Genomic DNA, 16,961 nt, shown 5'->3' on the forward strand with positions numbered 1-16,961 from the left:
CCAGGAGGTAGGATAAATTGGATAATTAGACCAAGGAACTCAGACTTGACCCTACAAATGTAAACTGAGAAACCACATAAACTGGCTAATGCTAAACACCACAGGGCAGGGTCCAAATCCTCACAAATTCAATCTTTCTAGATATGTTAATAGTAGCTTTTAGGAAAATATGCCCAGTTGGCAAAGTACAACCATTCAAAACCCAGTTTTAGAAATCTACCATTTACTATACTATTCTGTTCAATACAAATATTTACTACGAAACTCAGAATTTAAAAAAATATATATTTAAATTTATGCTCTGAAACTAAGTCAGACCCTGTGAACACCATTTTAACCCATACTAAGAATAAGATGTCAGCGGACTATGTCAAAACCAGGTTACTAGCCTCTGTATTCATTTATTTACCTACTCACTTTTTTATAATACATAGTTCATCATCATGGATGTTCGTTTATGAAACATGCTCATACTTTGATATAAACAGGTTACAGAAGAGTTTCAGAGTGTCTGATAATCTGTTAAATGATTTCAAAAGCTTTCATAGCAAAAGCTTTTATATGCTCGATGGAAATCTAGTATTGGAGGGGCACCTGGGTGGCTCAGTCGTTAGGTGTCTGCCTTCGGCTCAGGTCATGATCCCAGGGTCCTGGGATCAAGCCCCACATCAGGCTCCCTGCTCAGCGGGGAGCCTGCTTCTCCCTCTCCCACTCCCCCTGCTTGTGTTTCCTCTCTCGCTGTCTCTGTCAAATAAATTTAAAAATCTTAAAAAAAAAAAAAATATATATATACAGTATTGGAGAGATATCCCCCAAAATGAGTTCTGTGGTCAAATAAGGCCAGAAAACTGATTTCTTTACTGCAGGATTTTAATGTATGGTTTCTAATATGCTAATGATCTGCAGTTTGGCTCTTAAATAGGAAACTATGAAGGGCAGCATTTCTCAAACCTGCCTGTCAATGGAACATTTACTCTGAAGAACAAGTATGACTGTGTCTCTTGGAATGAAGCTTAGAAAACATCTTTTGATCCTCCTGCCCACTGTGGATTTTCTTGGTACTCCATTTGCTTACCAGAGGTTTTAAACAGAAATTTTACCATGGTGAGAAACTTCATTGGCTCCCTCTCACTGAAAAGACAACGGTGGGGGATAAAGGAAATGGACAGCAAATATTAATGCACTTTGCCAGTATCTAACCATATACTTCAGATTACCATGCACTGTGGTTCCATTACCACTGTTTATCACACTAAAGACAGGGAGACAAGGGGTATGAAGACACAGAATTCAAATTTATTGCACCATAAAACAGCTCTAGTAAAAGACTTATGAAAGAATAAGATAATTCAAGATCAACCAGAGATGAAAGATAAAAATCTTTGAAATGTTTTCTGTGGAAGAGGCTTAATACAAAGGATGTAAGATTTGCTTCGTATTTTTACCTACTCACACTATCATAACAAAAAAATTCAACATTTATATACCTAGTTCAAGTTTTTGTTGTTGTTGTTTTTTTAATGGTAGAGACAGTTACTAAGCAATCAAACCAGAAATCACATCATTGATGTCATGGCCTTTATACCATTTATCACACAGTCATTTATGTCAAAGAGGTTGCAAAATTCACAAATGAAGAAGTGGTTTTGCTAAAAAGATAGTAATAAAATTTTAGTGTCAGGACAAATGTATTAAAAGCCATCTGTTCTCTACATTTTTCAACTTCTCAAGAACTGTCTATAAATTTCACGTATGCTGCTGACACTGATTTTGGAAAAAGAAATGGAAAAATATTCTCCATTTGATTATCAGGATCAAAAAAAAAATCTTCCTGATGATATTGTGGCGAATATCTAAGTAACATAACTAGTTAAAATGTAATTATTCAGTATGGATTGATGACAACTATGTTTTACTTAGTTTTTACTTAAGTATGTTCTCTCTGTGAGCTTCAATTTCTAGCTCAAGGAAACAGGATTGTGAGGCCAAGCTGAGGTGATAGCTCTAAGAATGCACTCACTCACCTCGGAGGCAGTAAACCCTGCTGTCTTGATAAAAGAACAGCTAAAGGTGCTATCTCAAACAAAGTAAAAATGATTGCAGAAATCACCCAGTGTGACCCTTTTCTTTGCCCTCTACCATTTTACCAAGGGAGACCTGAAGCCAAGAGCTGACTTGTCCAAGGTCACAGGACTAAAGTTCAGATTCTTGGTCAAACTCTTCTCACTGCCTTTAGGTATTATTTGCCCATTTCAAATATTTAGTTTTTATAGTTTGAGTTATAAGCCATGTAAAGCAATTGAATATACATCACTCAAATTTAACAGTAACATGAGAAAGTTAGTCTTCCTATACTTAACTTCATACATTTTCAGTGTTTGAGAACAACAACTACAGGAAATATTAACCCTTGTATCCCAAGAACCTGCTCAATTAGGTTTTGGCTTATTCTAAATATTTAGTTGAATCTTACAAAATACTAAGGATATTTTCCACTACCCAATGTTCAAAATGTAGTATCAAAGGTCAAATTACCCATTCTTTCTTTTTTATCTTTATGATAAGAGGAACACTCATACACCACTTTTTCCTTTCCTTGTCAAGGAACAGAACATAAGATCTTGCTACATTCAAATGATATCAGTGCAAGTATTTATACATTGACAATGTGAATATTACTATTTACTCTGTCATATGTATTATAAGCAGAACTACACAGACTTCAAGGAAAAGACATTTTAAGAGGTTTCTTCTTCTCCCAAACAGAATATGCTTCTTATAGCTCATTGTTAAAATGCTAAGTCACATAAGAACAGGGAACTAAAAACTAAAGGTCAACATGACACTTTGTCCCAGACATACACAGACTTCTAAAACCATTTTCAGAGATGTTATTGTACAGTACAGGGTATATAAAAGTCTAGTTATAATATATACTGCCCATAAAAATATTTTATGCTTTAAAAGGAAAACAAAACTCTTAAAACTAGGTTTCGTGATGCTGATGTATTCAGTAACAGAGAGAATACCTAGGTGGGTAAAACTGCAGCACTGAATGATCTACAAGCAGTAAACTTACTATTTTCTCACACCGTGAAACACAATCCTTTAAAGGTGAGTAACCTGTATAAAACTGCATACCTGTTATTTTGTCCCTTACAAGCTTACAGGACTCTATCTCACCGATGCTCCCAAAGAGACTCTTTAGTTCCTCCTGTGTCATGTTCTGAGGAAGGTAGTTGACTATTAAGTTGGTCTTGCTGTCCTCTGTGTTCCCAGAGTCAACTGGCGAAGAGCAGTTGTTGTTTATGGTGGTTGGACCATTGGCTGTGTTATTGCAAGTTGGCCCATTAGACAGTTGTGTTTCCATGGCAGCAATTACCTGCTAAAAACAGAGAAAACAAGAAATGTCAGAATTCATATTTCACAAACTATTAGAGATTCCAACCAAGAATGTAAATACTTGTCACTAAATACGAGTCGTTCTGCTGAAATTACAATAAAGCTTCAACAAAAAGTGTAACACCTACGTTAATTTGTACTTCATACATTAAGCTAGTCAATTTAAGTTCACAAGTATACTTTCACATACATATTCCAAACATGCACATAAAAAAGCACACTGTAAATGTTAAACATTCTCTAGAAGCGCATTTTGGGGTCTATTCACATACCCTTACTCACCTGCAGTGTCCAAAGACCTGAGGAAATCTAGTACCAAAGGGCACGGAATTAAACCCTGACTAAAATCATACTACAAAACAGAAGTGCTTAACATGCTACCAAAAAGACAAACCAAAAAATGGTCTTCCTAACTCTGAAGAGATTTTCAGTTAGCCTAAGAGTTTCAATATTCTAAAACTGACAGACATCCATTAACTTAAAATCAAGGAGCAAGAGTACTTTAAAAAATATAAATTTGTCAACATGTACTGTTTTGGTTACATATTGGAAATGTTTTTGATTGACAATATCTTCTACCTCTTCTGTTGGTAAGAAATAAGAAAAATATCAGATGTCAAATGTTAGGGCATGAAAAGGATTTGTAGGATAACTTGGAAAAGAAGCTATGAGTACTTAGTGTACCTTGTAGAATCTACAAGCCATTCTTGTCAACCTTGACAGTAAAGATCACCAACAAGGCGACTGATCTACAGCATCAAAATAGAATCCCCAAACAATTCAAAATGGCATTTTGCCTTGATTCTAACTTTAAATGGGAAAAAAAAACAAAAACAAACCCAAAACAAAAACTTCTCCAGTTCACCAAAACAATTACATAAATATTTCAACTTTTGCAAACAGACCAGCCCAAGGAATTTTCATTTGAGCACATAAGCCTGTTGAAATGCAAGTAATAAGGTACCTATAAACTCCAAATACAGGATAAATAGCAGTTTTGGGGAAAATGGCCTCAAACTGTTCAGGCTACTCTAAAAATCTACTTATTAAGCAAATTTGGATCTAGCTTCCTAAAAATCAATGCTATGCCCTCTGAGCAAAAGAGTCACAAACCACAGCCCCAAATTTTCGAAAAACCATCTTCTGATAGCTATATACTTTGGACAGCCAAGATTGTGGGGGAATCCAAAAATCAAAGCATCACTGAACGAATTATCCTTCATATTTCATTCAATACAGCTCTCATCTCCATAAAGAACTACTTCTCAAAACTGAATTCTGAATTGATGGAATGCTAGTTTTAGGGAAGTTCTCTAACATATAAAAGGCAAAGAATTTGAGGCAAAATTTTTAAAAAGCAAAGTAGAGGGAAAGAGTGTTACAAGAGAAAAAAGTCTTTTAAAAAGCATATTGCCTAAGAAAAATAAAAGGGCACAACAGTGGATAAGCATACAGGAAGAAATCTCTACTGCCAAGAGATGTTTATAAAAGGCGGCAGCATAGGATAGATTGAGACTCGTCAACTGACCAGATTAAGACTGGTCAGACTGGCAAGAATGCTATCGTGCTATCGTGATTAAAAAAATAGACAAAATCCAGACTACTCATCAAATATCAAACAACCTATAACCCTCCATGACTGCATTTCAAAGAAATGGGTATTTTTTTTCCTACAAGCTGCATGCTACCTCTCTTGGGTAAGTGTTCTTAGAGAACACTTAAAGGAGCAAGGTAAAATAAAGAAATCTTTAGAAATCTGCAAGGAAAAAAATTGAAACAATTCAAGATATGCATTTTATTATAATTAACAAATTTATCTGAAACTGAGAAAGGAGTTCTCAAATTTTCTAATAAAGCATAACTGTTCCAGTCTGTAGAATATTAGCTGTGGGTCATTTTCCACAGCAAAACTCTTATGGGATTAACCTTTGCCCAGCATTTATGAAAACAATGAGTGGCAAGATGAGAGTGGCCAAGGCCAATTAAAACAAATCACTATTCAAAAGTTAGGGTATGTGTAGAAACTATATGAACCCCGAATAGGAGATATGGATTTAACTCATTGGCATGGCATGTGAAATATAAAGTGTTCATTGACTGAAATTAGCAGGATTTAGCAAGGACAACAAACACTCCTCACTTAATTGCACATTTATTTCCATGTTCAGGTGGCAAGAATGAGCTCCTAAGCCAACATTCAAGTGAACAGCTGCAGTAAGCTGTGTGTGCTGAAAATTACAGCATCTCTCAGCTATAGGACCATCTGCTCAGAATAAAATGATACTAATGTGCTATATTTTACAAATAATGCATATTCCATTGATAGGCTCAACACAACTGTTCACAGAATGCAAACTCTTTCAACAGTTACTGGGCAAATAATTTTCATCCAGTTTCACAATTTCAACAATTTTTTTTTTTTTTGAGCATCAGGAATTGTAAATAACTTCAAAATTTAGTAACCAAAAAAATACATAGTAAACAGAATGTAAAGAATTACGGTAACTTAGTATTCAGACCATACCAAAACTTTTTTGTTTTTTTTTTAAAAAAAAGCTTGTCACTCTTTTGAGTCTGCACTAAATCCTAATTTAGATTATAAAAAGTTACATACAAAACCATGGTTCTGATGCTACATAGACCACTATGGTTAAAATTGCAATGTGCTTTAAGTCGTAATGATGGCCATACCACAATAGGTTAAATGTAAGAATAATTAGTATGTCCAATGAAAAGTTCAAGTGTTTGGTATGGCCTCAGCACTCCTGCAACATGCTAAAAAAAGTAGCCTACAGAATTTAAGAAAAATCCCACAGACCCCAGTCCAAGGCTCTGCTGCCCACGAACCACTTCTAAGCAGAGAAGCCACATCACACAGTCTGACTGCCATGTTAGTTTGGAGTTGCCGTCTGCAATATGGACACAAAAAGTACCGTATGTTAGATGAGCAAGATAATGCAACAAATCAGTTTGTACAAAATTTACAGTGATTGTATTGATATTCCCAGCACGTCCATGCAGTGTGGCTTAATTGAATTTGAGGCAATTCCAATCTAATCTTTCCAAATTCATTTTAACATGTAGTTTTCTTGCACAAATTAAGCATTTTTAATTAAGAGCCTGATTTTCAAACAGTATTAACTAGTTACCTTGACATCTATCCTGAAGAACTACCTTAAACCACATCTCAAAAAAATTTTTAAATAATAAAACGAAGCAAAAACACTGCATGCTGTCCTGTCTCTTAAGGATGTGGGAGAAGGAAGGAAATGTGAATGAAATTTATAGTGAGAAAAGGCAGTCATGCAATTCATAAGTGAATGCTTTACATAAAAGCATTCTTTCCCCAAAATATCAGAAAGGCATTAAGGGAAACTGTATTTGCCCACACTGTTACATTATACTATAAATGATCCTTAATCCTGGGACTTAAAATTAAAAGTGAATCGAAACCCTGTGAGGTTAATCTGCCACTACCGTCCAACTGATCTCTAACAGTTTCACTGAGAATCGTTCACATAGACTAAGAGGCAGTAAACCAGCATCTTTCAATTGAAATAACTGGACCAATAAATAGGATTGTGTGGAGTAATGCTTATATAGGATGTCAGCTTTGTCCCTGAACGAAATCAAGTGAATGTTTTTTAATATGTAAATTGTAAACGCAGCACGATTTGAAATTAGTGCTGCGATGAGGCCTCCAATATAGTTAATGAGCCATTTACCACTTATTACAACTTGCCCAAATACTAAGCAGAGCCACAATATTGGCACAAAAGCCAAAGTTTACATTTTAGCCATATATGCAGACCCTTTAAATGGTCAACAGAATATTCAGAAAAACTCAAGTCTCTGAAAATAGACAATGAGTAACAAAAGAGGGCCAAAAACATCTTTTACTTGGGTATTTATGATTATAAAAATTTCATCCTTAGAGTTAAACCTGGCTCTAAGCGATATACTCTGGACGTGAGTGATGACATTAATTAACACGTAACAATGGATTCCATTTTCTGGCATCTACCAAAAGGGTTTAACATACTCTTTACAGGATGCCATGAAAATGTTTTATACTTCTTCCCTTCTCCCACTGTTATCAGATAATTCAGTCTGAGTCTATGTTTTTTATTTTTTTTTAAAAAAGAACTACTTATAGTTGAACTAAACCTGTGAAAAAATAAAGTGCTTTTATATCCATGAAATATTTTGACAAGAACCTAATTGTGGTTAGACCACATGGGTAGAACAGGTAGGACCACACCCAAGAGGTTAAACCAAGCTTAAACTCTATGTCCTGAATACCCTCGGGAATTGGATCTGAACATTTTTCACTACATAAAACCACAGATTCACGTTTAATGGCCTCAGTCCCTTCTATTCCATAGGAGGCGACGCTAATAAGCTAATCTATCGACACCCCTCTTTCTGAAAGCCCCAGGGATGTGAACAATCACTTTATTGCACCAACTAGCTAGAAAGGCTGTGTATGGAAAATGATTCTACTGCACTTTTACATTTCAAGCACCCCAGACAGTTTCTCTGCTTGAGGCAGACACATACCTTTATGGAAAGTTATAAATAAGCTGCTCACATGGCCCTTACCTTTATGCTGGCCAACAATTCAGTTACTAAAAATGTAAAAAGCTACTCCCCTTCACTTAAGGACAGGAGATTCTGCTCTCCTCAATCTACCACAGACAACCGGCCTGCACTATTTATACATTCTATTGGCTCTGAAACTCTTTGGCGGGGGGGGGGCCCACATTCCAGCAACACAGAACCATTCATTTTAAAGCTTAAAAAATAATGTTTCAATATATGTTCACATCTTAATTTAGACATCAATTGTGCCAATTAAGACTGCTTTTTCTCCTGTTATTCTCCATGTAGTAATTTATGAAAGGCACTTCGGCATAGATCAATCTAGAATATGCTAAACTTTCCCTGGGCTCCAAGAGATACAAGTGGTAATGATGAAGTATTAGTTTGGTGGAACCATGATTTTACCGGGGAGAAACACACACACACACACACACACACACACACAGGACACACGCCCTCTGTGTCTGCACACTCACACAGTTTACTTCCAAAACTCCATAAAGGCTTTTTAAGTTGACTTTTTTTTTTTTCCTTTTTTACTTAAATGGCCCACTGTGTACTTTAACTTCTAAAGTTTCTTACAGTAGTGGATTTTAGGAAACCAACGCTATTGTTTGATTTCTCCTATCTAGGACTGACAATTTTCTGGTCACATGAGAGAAAACCAAAGTCCCTATTTTTCAAACCTCCTAATACAGAGTTCTAAAAAGTAAGGTTCATCAGTTTCCTTCCTATTTTCAACCTCTTACAGATAGCCACCAAACAAGACAGACTGCTCATCAAAAACATCCTGAATATATTGAGAATTCTCATTAAGTACAATGTCTGCAAGGGGTGGGGGGTGGGGGGGGAAGGTCTCCAAGACCTAGATCCCACCTGATCTGGGGAACAGACCTTTGCAGGTTAAAGTCATAGTAGGACCACTGAGAGACCACTGCATATCCCCTGGTGAGGCCTGTCCAACTGCATGGACTTCTCCATTGTCATGGTCACCATCCCAATCTGGACCCTCATGCTTCATCATCGGAACCACTGAACTATAGCCTTCCCAAAGGTCCCCTCATCATCCTAATCCACACTAATACTACTACTCCCTAATGGATTTTCCTAAACACGCAATAGCTCCCTGCTGTCTACCAAATTAAGTACAAACTACTTGGTATAAACAGTATAAGCATCTGGGACCCTCTACAACTTCTTTTACCAGCCCACATATTCAAGCACCTAAAAAATCTGAACCACTCCTTGTCCCTCAAACAGTTGCAGTACTTGCAAGGCCATACATTCTCTGGCTTTGCTCATGCAATTCCATCTGCCTGGAAGGCCCCCAGCCATACCCACCACGTATCTACATCCCTGGTTGTATAAACTAAGCATTTGAAAACACACCTAAGGACAAAAAGTTTCTTTTTTAAAAAGCTGGGCATGAAAGGGCAGTGACCTCCCTAAATGCATGCAAACTTAGTAGATTTTTTCTATCCCACCTCAAGTATTTCAAACCAGACATAATTATGAAAGCATATTTTCAATTTTTGGCACACTCCATAAGCCACCCTTACCCACTAAAATCCAAATTCTTGTTAAACAGCATAACAAAGAGAAACTATCTTGACTGATCCCTTGTGTACTTTCAAGTATTTCAAGAGGCTATCATGCTAAATTGCCAACTACAAAAAAGCTGGATGCCGAGACAAAAACATGGTATAAATGTGCTCCAACCTCTGGCCAGCAAGGTTACAGGGTTGTTGCTTCTGGAATTTGGGTCTAATTTGAGGAAGATGGCAGAAGCACAGGTAGATGTAGAAAAAAAAAAATTAAACAGATTTTATAACACAAAGATGTTTAAAAATGCATCATAACTAAGTTATGGATCTCAAGCAGTTTTAATTTTGATACAGAGTTTAAGCAAATATAAAAGGAATACAGACTAGAAAGTTTAAGCAAATATAAAAGGCAACATCTCTAAAAAGAACCTTGGCCAGGTCAAGGGCGAGCATTTCTCTCACACTTTGAAAGTGACTTTGGTCTGGACACTTCCTTGCAAGCTAGTGGGCTCTCAATACCTTGAGTAGTGGAGCACCAGGACAGAATCAGGACAGTGCAAAGTCTTTCCTCTGACCACAAACCTCTCTAAAAACCAAGTTACAAGGTGAACAGAAGGCATTTGTCTCTAAAGTTTAAGAGGACAAACTACCAAAATAAAGACAAACTTCGGCCCAAAAGCATTTTCCTTTGGGGAATGCAAGGCAGGGAACTAAAGCACTGAAAATAATCAGCAGAGTAATGAGAACTTACAGATGAGAGCTGGGTAAGCAGCTGATGGGGCTATCTACCTAGCAGACACCATTCCCACATAATAATTTTTTATCTTTTCACTAAAGGCATTTTCAGGATGTATTTCAACTTTACTGAATTAAGCAACAGAGGAACTCAACCAAGCACTAAAATTATGGGGCTGATGTGTCAACTACAGCCATCAGTTTGTTTTCTTTAAACCTCTTCTCTTCACTTTCCTTTGTCCTTCCTAAAATAATAAAGGTTTGTGGTTTTAAACTTCATGTGATTTCCTCAATCCTAGAATCCCTGTCAATTCCCCACCTCACCCCCATAACCATTTTAGCTGCCTCACAGGCTCTATGGATTCCTCAGCCTTGTCAAGCTCAGAATTTTGGCCTTGGGGCTAACAAAGGGTCCAAGAGCTGCCAGAGACAATACAATGGACAGCTGCAGGAGTCACAGGAAGAATGTTCTTTGGCAGTGAACACCAACATTTCTCAGTCTCTTGGCCCTTTATGACTCCTACAGACAAACTACAGAGTCCTTCCGACGCCACTCTTTCTGAGGTTTTGTAGTTCTAAGAGCTGGCAGGATTAAAACCTTTGAGGTTAGAGGGTAAAGCTAATGAATTTAGGAGTCCCAAGTCCTTCCCTTCAATCTACGTCCGTTTCAGGCATCCATGCTGGTCAAGAGAAAAGCAAAGCTCTGGTGAGAAAGATTTGCTTAAGCTTCACACATTGTTCATTCATTCAGTCATTCATCCATCAAACACTCATATGCAACTCCCATAACCTAAGGACTGTCCTAAGTACTTGAGATACAGTAATGAAGATGAATCCTGGAATGTACATTTGCAAAGCGGGCTGTGTGCAGCAGACCACACATGAACATACATAAGAAAATAGTGTAACAGCTATAAAGAAGTGAGCTTTGGAAAAAAATAAAATTTAGAGCCGAGCTGGGGTTGAGAATGTAGAGAGGGGCAGTTTCCAATATTAAAAAGTAGGCATCCTGAAGAAGGTGAACTCTGAGCAAGGTTTGGAAGAGATATAAACTAGCCACTGTGGGGGGGTAATAGCTCACCTGGATGTCCAAATCCTAATCTCTGCAATCTGTGAATATGTTGTTACATGACAAGGGGGATTTAAATTGCAGAGAGAATTAAAGCTGCTAATCAAATGACTCCAAGATGGGGAGATTATTCTAATTACCGAGGTAGGGCCAGTGTAAGCAGAAGAGTTGTTTTAATTTTAAGAGGAAGGCTGGAGAGTGTCAGAGTAACGCAGCATGAAAAAGACTCAACTGGCTTTGAAGATGGGGGACAACCACCAACCAAAGTGTGTGCAGCCTCAAAAAGCTGGAAAAGGCAAGGAAAACATTCTCCCCTACAGACTCCAAAAGGAATGCAGTCCTGCCAACACCTTGATCAAAGTCCAGTGAGACCCACACTTCAGGGGGCTCTGACCTTCAAAACTGGAAAATAATAAATTCACATTGTTTTAAGCGCCAAGATTATGGTTATTTGTTACAGATGTAGTAGTAAACAAATACGTCCCTAGGGGTATATCCAGAAGAGGCACATTCCAGGCAGAGACCATCCAGGATGAAACTAGAGGAAGTAAGAGGGAGAGGAGTCAAAGAGTTGTAATAAGGCCAGGCCATATTGGGCCTTGGAGGTTTAGGGGAAAAGAAACATTTATTTGACCCTCTTAGGGTCCCTGGCTGGGTCTGAAAATTAGACTAGCACAGACAGATTAACAGGAGAAAAACATACAAATCTTATTAAACTTTTATATGTACCTGGGAGCCTTCACAAGAAAATGAACGAAAGCAGTGACCAGAGCAGGAAGCTTTTAAGAATAAATTTGTGAAGGACTGACAAGACAAAGGGGTTGGGGCTAGGGGTATTAAGTGATGAAGAAGTGACTGGGAAGAGAAGGTTTAGTTTAACAAGGTTCGTTTGTACTTTTTTCTCAGCCCCAAATTCCCTGTCTCTGGTGGTAAAAATGTCTTCCTTCTTCCCAGTACTGTGTGGGTATCTTTCACATACAGAGTTTTAGAACCTGTTTCAGGGGAAAAGGGGGTGGTGGGCAGGGTGACCTTTCTGCTTCTGTTTCTCAAACTCCTTCAACTTAAGATATTCAATATGCCAATGTGCCATATTTTGAGGTAGTGTGTCCTGGACCCCATCAGGGGCCACCATAAGATTTTCAGCAAAACAACAGCATGTGGCTGTTGTAAAAATAAATCACATATGATTGTATGGGAGGACTCTGCAACTTTGTAAACAGGAAAGACCTATCAACAAACAATTGCAATAACCCTGATATAGAAAGCCAGGAACTCCAACCAGGTTGACACCAGAGAAGAGGATATACCCAGAAGAAAACACGATGTTACTAATGTGCTACTTTAATTATATCATTAAACTGTTTAAATCCATGATCAAGAAATCAGTTTTGATTCTAACTTCTCACAGGCTCACCAACCATCAATGCCATTTACTAAGACCTGGGCACTGGGGCACCTGGGTGGCTCAGTCGTTAGGCTTCTGCCTGCAGCTCGGGTCATGATCTGAGGGTCCTGGGATCGAGCCCCACCTCGGGCTCCCTGCTCGGCGGGAAGCCTGCTTCTCCCTCTCCCGCTCCCCCTGCTTGTGTTCCCTCTCTCTGTAAAATAAATAAATAAAATCTTAAAAAAAAAAAAAAAGACCTAGGCACTAAGAATATAAGATAATTAAGCAAAGGAATGGCTTTCTATAGAAAGTTGTCTTAAGGGGTTAGCAGGGGGGAGTTCTCCACAAGGAAATCCAACACATGAAAACTGAGTTTATGAATATTAAATCAAGAGTTACTCATTTTATGTATGGATTCATTATAGAAGAATTCAGTGATTTAATGTTTTAAAAAAAAGTTAAAAAATGGGAGTCACTTGTACTATGCCTCACATCAGCAAACCAAGACTTAATTCTTAACCTAATGGCAGTTTCAAATCCCAGGAATACAACCTTAAAACTAGTAAATGTGGAGTTGTCTGGCCAGCACTAGTAAGGTAATCCATCTAACAGACCCCTTCTGTCCCCCACAAAAAGATGAGGTAATCCACTTTTTTCCTTGTCCCTGCCCCCTTCCACCTATATGACTCCCACTTTGTTCACTCTTTGGAGCTCCTTTCTGTTTGCTAGATAGGATACTGCCCAATTCTGGAATTGCTGAATAAAGCCAGTAAGATCTTTGAAGTTTATTCAGTTGAATTTTGTTTTTGTTTGTTTTGATTTGGTGGCAGTGACAAGATCTGAAGTGAACTTCTGATGACATCCAGGGCAACAAAAACACAGGAGTAGTACTTGGGGAACCCTTGAGTTCTAGGTCTTTGTCACCATTCCCAACGGCCATGGTTAAGTTCCTTTTACTTTCAACCACCATCCTCTGCCTGCATCAAGCTCCCAACCTAACTGGGTTTCTAGATGAAGGCAGGTCAGCTTGTGCTAGCAGGAATACAAGCCCCTTGCCCTTGGGTCAGTCCACAATTTCCCTTTTTGGAAACCCAGTCCAGTACGCACTTCTCATTTTTTTTTTTTTTTAAGATTTTATTTATTTATTTGAGAGAGAGAATGAGAGAGAGAGAGCACATGAGAGGGGGGAGGGTCAGAGGGAGAAGCAGACTCCCTGCCGAGCAGGGAGCCCGATGCGGGACTCCAGGATCATGACCTGAGCCGAAGGCAGTTGCTTAAACAACTGAGCCACCCAGGCGCCCCCACTTCTCATTCTTAAAGTCTGCTGGTTCAGTCCGTTCCCCAGTTCCAGGTTGGGAACTGCTGGTTGTGCACACACGGCCTTCTCTCGGCCAGTCTGCAGTAACATCTCTTGGTTACTGCCGGTGTGTTAAGGTGCGCATTTGTCTTGTGTTTGTGTAGATAAAGGCTACTGTTAATGGAAATCTCGGGGTGGGGTGGGGGAGGCCACAAAAATTGGTGGGTACAGGTAAAGCATTTAAAAGCTGTCAGAGCACTCACCACCTAACTCAAAGACTCTTATGTTAGGATAAGCTAAGTAACAAGTTAAGTAACAGGTTGGATTAATACTAAAGTCACCTGCCAATCTCAAGAAACTTTCCATGCAATGAGGTACACTGTAAAACATCACCAAATTCCCAACTCAGATGCACATCCCTTCCAGCTATTAGTCTGGCTCCAAGAGATCCAAAGGTTTAGCTAAAACATAAATTAAATAAAATTAGAAAATTTAAAAAATTTAAAAATTTAAATAATAAAGAGAATCCTTAAATTCTAAAAAGGTAAGCCAGCCACAATCCAGCATACCTGCTTATTTTAAGGTCTAAGAACTAAGATCCCAGAAGCTGTAAATATCTATATAAACAACAAAATCTTACTAAAAATAACCTAGAATTAGAGAAGCTCATTGTGTTATGTCCTGAGAACTTAGCTTGGTAACCATCAGGTTACGGGTCCCAAAATACTACAGGGCAGAAAAACGGGGTGCACCCCATTTGAGGTAGATATGGCTGGACAGAAATGTGAGTTGCACTCCACTTGTGGTTAAGGGTCCTACCAAACTGCTGCCAGTCCCATCAGGGAAATTACAGTGGCCATTATGAGAAATGTTCCAATTAGTAAAATCACTTAAGACGTGCACTAAAACGTAAGGGCTCCCAGATTACGCAAACATAATGGGATACCTATTTTAACTGATATGCAGAAGCCTCCAAAATGTTTCAAGATTCCAAAATAGCTTCATTCCCTGTAAAAGGCTAATGACAAAGACATAAAAGATGCCTAAAACAAAAGACTATAAGATGAATTCCAACTCCTACTGCTCCCCTGTATCCTTCATTATTCAAGTACTCATTCTAGTAATCCTGTCTAAATGGTCTTTCTACTCTAAAAAGGTTACGAGACCATTAAAAAAAAAAAAAAAATCTGCCAAGTTAATGGACAAACTTCAGGAAGATAATTCTTATCAAAACAACAGAAGAGGAAAAGTCAATTAAAACTTAGACAAAATGTAAAATTCTTTTAAATGTCTCCTCCACAAATATTAGTAAAAAAGCTTTCACCATCTAAGCAAGTAATCTCAATTTATCCCACCTACCAGAACTTAGATCCAACTTCTTTCATAATTAGGGAGTTTTTTATTATTATATCTGACTTACAGCAGTAATTTTAAAATAGAAGCTATATGATTTGTTTGCATCTGTTTATGTGTGTCTACATGTTCGTATGTGTCTACACATGTTATACATGTGTGGTATTTTCTACCTCCAGATGGTATTGCCAAAAATTAATTTGTAAAAGAACTCTATGTAACTGACTTTAAGAAAACAAAGTGCTGATATGAATTAAAGTGTTCCTAAAATTCTCAGAAACCTAACAGAAACTAACCCAAATACTTTTCTAGTTCATGTAGATGTAGGAAAATATTCAGTATTAAAGCTAAATTTGTAGGTCTAATTAAAATAAACATACCTTTAGAGTTATCAACACTGAATATAATGCAGATATACAACTTTTATTCTACCTGGATTTATCAAATAAGTTCACGTTTTCTGTTATAAAACTTGTCAGCAAGAAAAATAACTTGGTATGATGAAATTTTCATAAAGTAATCTAAACATAATTACTGAGAACAAGTAAATTAAATAGATGGGTAAGCAAGATAAAAGTTTTTGGTAAATTTTTTAATAGTCTCCCCAAATTTTCTTGGTAACCTGAAATCTTACAGTTTTGCTAAGTTAAATTAAATGATGAATAGTCATTAAATACCAAAATCATTTCCAAATATGATAAAACACAAGAACATTAATTACTAAAAATGGGCTTATCCACTTTTGGCTTCCTTTACAGAGGAACTAGAGATATTTTGGGTCTATTAGTAAACACGTTTTGTGCCATGCTGAGAAATTTACTATGAGAAACATATGTTTCCAAAAATTATAAAAAGTATTTATAAATTTGCCAAGCCACAGAATGCTAATGCTAAAAGACAATTCACAGTTGTGTACTTTTTTATTTTTACTAGAAATTAAGGTTTTTAAGCATTAAGAATTCTAACATACATAATTAAAATGACTAGAAATAGTAAGAGAAACAACTATGTATTCAAGGAAAGGAGAATATGGGTTTTGTTTGTTCTGGCTAGAAAAGACATGAGGTTTGAAGACGGATTTCTGTTAAGGAAAAATGAAATATATTTTCCCAAAGTAAAATTGGTTATTTCATAAATGGAAAAGGGGAAAATAAAGGACAAATTAAATAGAAAGTTGGGAAGAGAGAAAGAGAATCTTACCTTGTTTGGATCGGTTGGTTAAAAGTAAATGAATTTATTATAAGGATTATAAAAGTAATCTTTAAAATCAGTAGTGTAAAAAAATAAATAAATAAATAAAATAAAATCAGTAGTGTACTTATGTAAAATTAGTACTCAAATTTCCTTCATCTGCTAAAAAGACAAAGTTTTCTTGGGACTACTAGTCTGCTCCTGATAAGAAATTGTGATAAGTTTTTCTTTACCTTTTAAGCACTCTCCCTGGAAAACAAAGATTTTGTGTCTTGTCAGAATAATTCTCTGTGTTTCATGTCATTTTTATCAGGTCTTTGATTATTTTTGAAATCTGTCTTCCATATTAAAAGAGCTAAGGGTTTTTTTTGTTTTTTTTTTACA

At 37.1% G+C, this 16,961-nt stretch overlaps 1 protein-coding gene across 5 annotated transcripts in view; it reads right to left on the reverse strand.

Moving 5' to 3' along the window:
* Positions 1 to 16,961, reverse strand: part of ELAVL2 (ELAV like RNA binding protein 2) — a 140,488-nt gene that overhangs the window by 63,209 nt on the left and 60,318 nt on the right. For 3 of the 5 annotated variants that reach the window (XM_081803039.1, XM_081803037.1, XM_081803038.1), the window contains exons 2-3: positions 6,221 to 6,311; positions 3,142 to 3,385 (exon numbers count right to left, since the gene is read on the reverse strand). In XM_081803039.1, the coding sequence (XP_081659165.1) occupies positions 3,142 to 3,385; positions 6,221 to 6,292 (316 nt within the window). In that variant the 5' untranslated portion in view covers positions 6,293 to 6,311. The remainder of the gene's footprint in view (positions 1 to 3,141; positions 3,386 to 6,220; positions 6,312 to 16,961) is intronic. The other 2 variants (XM_081803040.1, XM_081803041.1) reach the window with 1 other exon arrangement.

Source organism: Leptonychotes weddellii, chromosome 14 (genome assembly GCF_054177405.1).
Source record: "Leptonychotes weddellii isolate Sample4059 chromosome 14, ASM5417740v2, whole genome shotgun sequence".
Taxonomy (NCBI): Eukaryota; Metazoa; Chordata; class Mammalia; order Carnivora; family Phocidae; genus Leptonychotes; species Leptonychotes weddellii.